Here is a 6,366-nt window from a genome sequence, read left to right as displayed (position 1 = left end):
TACATTAAGTTATTTTAACACATGGAAAGATGAAATTCCCTGAAGAAAGTATATTTTACACAGAGAGAGACACACACACACACACACACACACACACACAGAGAGAGAGAGAGAGAGAGAGAGAGAGAGAGAGAGAGAGAGAGAGAGAGAATTTTATTTCACTGGCCAGAGAGGTGCTGCAGCTCTGTAGCTCCATAGGAGGGAACAAAGAGGAGGACATGGTAAGGAGGGGACAGGAAATCAGGACCCTTTGTAGACTGTTTTCCGTATTTAATTTTCTACATTACACTGAAAGGGCCAGTCACCAACGAAACATTTTTATTTTTACTCCCAAAGTCCAGCGTTTGTTTCTTTATGAAGTTCAAGGCCTCAGTGTCCGCCCAGCACCTGCCATTAGACCATTACAAGGACAGGCGGCCAGCTGTTCTGTCATTTCTCATAGTTTCTCAAGTCACTTACTGGCTCTTTCTGCTTACTTAGGTAATATTATTGCCTTCTCGGGTCTCTGATGGAATTGAAGACTAGATAGTTATAGTTAGTTTTTTCCTTGTTAACAAATTCAGAAAAGAAACTCACATAAAGAGGTGTAAAGTGTATAGGGTTGAGAGACATCCAAAGACAGTTTTTGGTTGGTAATGCAAGTTGGGATAGAAAGTGAGTTAGAAACAACACTTCGAATTCACCAAGATAGGATAAATAACGAAGTATTTTCTCTGAATTTGTCAAATGTTAATGGACTAGACATTGCTAATATAATTATTGTCTGTACATGTTTGTACATAGTTAGTTATTGTGCTTATTGTGTATAGTTTTTCTATGTTAGTTATAACCTCTTTATTTTAGACAAAATGGGGAAATGTTGTGATATCATGTTTGTGTTCTGACAAATAAAGCTTGCCTGGAGATCAGAAGGTGGAGTTAGCCACTAGTTAACCATAGAGGTCTGGAGGTCTATACAGACAGGCAGGAAGGGGTAAGGTGGGATGGAGACAGGAGCTTGGCCCTTTTGATTTGAGAAGTCAGAAAGGTAAGAGGTAACTGTGGCTGGTTCTTTACTTCTCTGATCTTTCAGCTTTTACCCCATATCTGACTCCAGGTTTTCTTAATTAAGACAAATTAGGATCACATGCCACACTACATCCCTCCTAGAGCTGTTGTATGTTTTCCCTTTTTCACTCTTTCAAAGAAGACAAAAGCAAATCCTCTGCCTATCTCAGTTATGTCTGCAATGCCTCTAAAACTAGGTTCTAATTGATCTTAATATTAAAAACCCAGAGTCAAATATTAAGGGATGAAAGCTGAAAGATCAAAGAAGCAGAGCGGGCAGCCACTAGAGTTCTTACCTCTATTGACTCCTCTAACTGAATGGGCTGGGCTCCTGTCTCTATGAATCCTCAGACTGAATGAGCCTGAGATCCTGTCTCCACACACCTTATATTCCTGTCTCCACCTACCTAGTGCTGGGATTAAAGGCATGTGCCTCCCAAGTGCTGAGATCTAAGATGTGTGCCACTACTGCCTGGCCTTTATGGTTACCTATTGGCTAGCTCTACCTTCTGATAGAGGGTAAACACAAACACAATATAGCACAAACAAAATATTACCACATCCACCTAACTTTTACTGAGCACCTATAAAACACATGAGACAAAAGGGTAGATAAAATGGATGCTGATGTTGGAAGTCTAAATCTTCCAGGGATAAATAAAATCTGTAAACAGATTCTAACTTAGGCTTTTTCCATTAATTCATATAACTTAAATTAACCCACACCTTTTAATCCACATTCTTTTAAGTGGTTCAGTTACCTTTACTCTGTACTGCCCATTCTGTTTCCTCAACATCTAACTGGTGACACCCTATTTCTTCTTCCCAGAGCTCTCTCTGTTTAGAAGTCCTACCTATACCTCCTGTCTTCCTGTTGGCCACTTAGCTTCCAGCTGTCAGAGAACAACTGGAAGGAGTTGGTTCTCTTCCACCATTTGGGCTCCAACTATCAAACGCGGGCTTGGCAGCATCATTACCTACTAAGCCACCTTGCCAACCTGTTGTTGGAGTCTGCTCATTCATTTCCCGGCTACCTAGACCCAAAATAACCACACAAAAACTATTATTACAATACTTCTTGGCCTTTCAGCTTATGCATATTTCTAGCTAACCCTTACATCTTAAAATAGCTCATTTCTATTAATTTGTGCATTAACACATGGTAGTGGCCTACTGGCAAAGTTCTGGCTGGCAGCTCACGTCTTTCCCATCTGGTGGCTACATGGCTTCTCACTGCCTCTGCCTCCTCTATCCCAGCATTCAGTTTAGTTTTCCAGTCTAGCTCTATTCTGCTAAGCCGCTGGCTGAAACAGCTTCTTTATTAACCAATGGCAATAAAACATATTCACAGCATACAGAGGGGAGTCCCACATCACCAACCCAGCACCAGATATTTTGTAATGTAAGAAAAATGAAATTTACCTGTAATTATTGTGCTGGTTACTTTTTTGTCAACGAGCCATAAGCTGGGGTCACTTTGGAAGAAGTTAACCTCGGTTGAGAAAATGCCTTTATAAGATTGACCTGTACGGAGGTGGAGCATTTTCTTGGCTAATGATTAATATATGACAGTCCAGCCTATTGTGGGTGGAGCCACCTCTGGGCAGGCTATCCTGGGTTTTCTAAGAAAGCAAACTGAGTTAGCTAGCCACTGAGAGTAAGCAGTGTTCCTCTGTGGCCTCTGCTTCAGTCCCTGCCTTCAAGTTCCTGTCCTGTTTAAGTTTCTGCCCTAATTTGATCCATGGACGAACTGTGACCAGGAACATACAAGCCCTTTGCTCCCCAAGTTGCTTTTGGCTATGGTTTTTATCATAGCAATAGAAAGCAAATTACATTATTACTTGTGGGAGCTGGATACTCCTAATTGTATGGCAGTCAGAATTCTGAGCGACCTGGCAAGGCACAATTTGCACCTCCCACACAGAAGGTGGTCGCTTAGCCTTTGATAGTGATAGTGAGACAACCTGACTCCAAGAGGTGTTAATTCAGTCTATGTGACAGGGCAGCCACAGTTGCAGAAGTGACCTAAGTCATTCTCCCTGCCACCTAGAGAACAGAATGCTAATGAACTTCCCCCTCAGTTTACCTTTTGATATAAAAGCTGTTTGGGTAATAAACGCGGGTGATCTTCAGGATTTGAATGAACCCTGAGACTCCCTCCTGATATTGCTGAGTGAACTGTGCCTCAATTATTCCCATGCCTCCACTCTGGTTTGAGAAACAGTTATGTCTGGGCTGGACCCCGACAACTACTCATTTAAAATTCCCCTTTAAAAGCTTGGAGATCCTCTACTGCTGTCTCCAGCACGTGCTCTAATGTTTCCAGTGATAACTGATCCCATTCTCAATTCACATCCTACCTGCCAGAGATACATATGACATTTTGTGATTAGTTTCTTCTCAGGACATCAGTTATGTCCCTAAAATTAGCATTCACTGACTGTAAGAACAGATTCATTAAATCATTTTTTAAATTTTCTAAGAAAATAACTTTTTTTAAACTGTATGTGCCCAAGTGTCTGTGTGTGAGTGTGTGTGTGTTTGTATGTCTGTGTGTCCGTATGTGTCTGTATGTGTGTGTTTGCAGGAGCCAGAGGAGAATGTTGGATCCCCTGGATCTGGCATTCTAGGCACTTGGGAACTCCCTGATGCAGTGCTGGGAACTGAACTCAGGTCGACGGGACAAACAGCAGGTGTACATGCATGTGGGGAATGAATGCATGTGAGGAAGTCAGTTCTCTCCGTCCATCGTGGTTTGACAGGGTCTCTCTTACTTCTGCTACTGCACTGGTACCATAAGCTAGCTCACCCAGAGCTTCTGGCCATTCTTCTGGCTCTGCCTCCCATGTTGCTATAGAGTACGGGGTTATACATCCGACTTTTTCCAGGTATAGAACTCAGATCAGAAGGCTTGCATACCAAGCACTTTCAATCACTGAACCGTCGACTTGTCTTTTGAGGTAATCTGATGTTTACCACTATGCAGCGTGAAGTCTAATTGGTATTAATAATTAAAAACTCCGAGTCAGACATAAGGGTTAATGCTGGAGATAAGAGAAGCAGAGTGGGCAGCCACTGGAGTTCTTTTACCTCTACCAATGCTCAGACGGAAAGGGAGATCCTGTCTTCAGACTGCATCTGTCTCCACCAAACCTCAGACTTGTCTGCCTTATATTCCTCTCTCCACCCAACCATATCACTCCCTTCTCTACTTTCCTAGTGCTGGGATTAAAGGCATGTGATCCCAAGTGCTGGGAATACCTTTGTGCGAGCTGTTTCTCTTTTAGACAGGTTCAATCTTGTGTAGCCCAGGGTAGCCTTGAACTAACAGAGATCCCTCTGCCTCTGACTCCTGGGATTAAAGGTGTGTGGCACCACTGCCAGGCCTCTGACCATCAGACAGGCTTTATTTGTTAAAACACAAACAAAGCATCACTACACCACTGTCCTTTTGATCGGCCCCAAGCTTCTCACAGACACATCCACCCGTCCTGAATACAGGGAGTGGGTACAGTACTCACAGGGCTCCAGCTAACACCAAGCCAAGAGGGTTCACTATGAGCTCCAGAGGAGCTGTTTGGAAACAAGAGAAAAGCCATTATGCAAATTAATCTATTTACAACTCATCAGTCTTAAATAGAAAAAGCCAGGTACCTAGCAGAGAAACGGAGCAATGAATTGCTAGTTCTAGGAGACGAAACCACGCACGCACGCACGCACGCACACACGCTCTTCAGTGCTAGGTAGGCACCTGGGCCAAAAGACAAGCATCTGGCCTCTGGGGTCACACGGTTCGCTCACTACCGAAAATCGAGAGCTGGGCACATATGTCTTAGTCACAAACCAAATGTGACATGTATGAGATGCTTCCAGTGCCACATTGAAGACACAGAGGCTTCTAGAGGGGGATATGACCAAGGCCACATAGTCAGGAAGTGTTCCTCAATGGGCATGAGGGTTCATCACTCTCCTGCCTTCTGTACCAGCTTCTCTCTCAGAGAAACTATAGCGCGGGTAAGGACACTGAAATGGCAGGGCAGTCACCGTCCTAAGCATCCGTCCAACAACTGAGTGAGCCACACCATAAGACCACGCCTGATGACGTCAGGCCAACCCCGAGGATCCACACGGTAGAGAGAACAGGCTCTCACAAGTTGTCCTCTGGCTCGCACATGCGCGCTGCGGCACACAGGGTACACATGGGCACACATACAATATATCAATTGGTTAATGCAAATAATAATAATACAGACAACTGGGAAAGTACTGAAAAATAAAGATTTAATAATAAAACAATTACAATCTTTTCATCTTTACAAGACTTTAATAACAATTTACCCCATCATATTCTGATACAATCTTTAAATATTTATATATCATACTTTTTGTTGAGTCTGGGCATGTCCAACCTACATTACAGCATGACATCGTCTACAAAGTTCTTACTCTAGGACTGTGTGATTATGAAAAAAGTCACAAAGTCTTACAATATTTAAATGTGTTTATGATTCTGTGTTGGGCCAGATTCATAGCTATCCCGGAACACACATGGCCCGTGGGCCATGGGCTGGATGTGCCTTAATGTCTTGCTTGGTCATTTTATAAAAATAGTTTCATATTTAAATTAAAACAAAAGCCTGACATAAGGCAAACTATGAATTTTCATTTGCATTAATATCTGGTATTATATGTAAACATACGCTGATTGCCCATTTTTCAGAAAAAAAAAAGAAGCCAAAACAAAGACTGGTGGGATTTAAAGAGTGGAAAAAGCATGCAGCCAGAACCAGGGAACCTGCTGAGGGTAGAAAGCTCCCAGGTCTGCAGAGGCTGCTGAAGGAACTCGAAGCCCACAAATGCCACCTGCCTGTTCCTGAGCTCAGGAAGGCACATGTCTTTGAAAGCAGCTGGATTTAAGTCCAGTGTGGCACTTGGAGAAAATGGCATCAAAGGTTGGACGATAAATCTTCCTTATTCTCAAGTCACTGGACATTTAAGAGCAGGGCTATTGATGGGCCTGCTCCCTCCTCTTTCTTCTTGGAGCAGATGTGATTCATGGATTGTCCTTCAGTGGCTCTGTTTTTTCTTATTACTTCTTCTTTGCTTCTGCTTTCTGACAGTTCTGAAAAGCAAGGTGCTAAATTATTTTATGGAATGAGCACAGTGAATTATGTAATTACATTGGAGTTTAATTAACTGGCTAACCAAATAGGGAAATAGAAGACACGAAAGAATTTACTGTGTAGGAAGCATAAATCTTTGGTGTCCTAACCGTGACAACAACGAAATAGACAGAGGCCTGATCAAGCAAAATGTTTC

At 42.7% G+C, this 6,366-nt stretch overlaps 1 protein-coding gene across 1 annotated transcript in view; it reads right to left on the bottom strand.

Annotated features, from left to right (window-relative positions):
* Positions 1-5,327: 5,327 nt before the first annotated feature.
* Zcchc4 (zinc finger CCHC-type containing 4) overlaps positions 5,328-6,366 on the bottom strand; it is a 41,344-nt gene continuing 40,305 nt past the window's right edge. Inside the window, exon 13 of the mRNA XM_041643771.1 lies at positions 5,328-6,169. Within this exon, the coding sequence (XP_041499705.1) occupies positions 6,115-6,169 (55 nt within the window). The 3' untranslated portion in view covers positions 5,328-6,114. The remainder of the gene's footprint in view (positions 6,170-6,366) is intronic.

The sequence above is a fragment of the Microtus oregoni genome, unplaced genomic scaffold (assembly GCF_018167655.1).
Source record: "Microtus oregoni isolate MIOR12 unplaced genomic scaffold, Mior012 000090F_ref0000504, whole genome shotgun sequence".
In the NCBI taxonomy this organism is placed as follows: domain Eukaryota; kingdom Metazoa; phylum Chordata; class Mammalia; order Rodentia; family Cricetidae; genus Microtus; species Microtus oregoni.
Note: the sequence above shows the minus strand (reverse complement) of the source record. Positions and strands in the feature narration are given on the sequence as shown.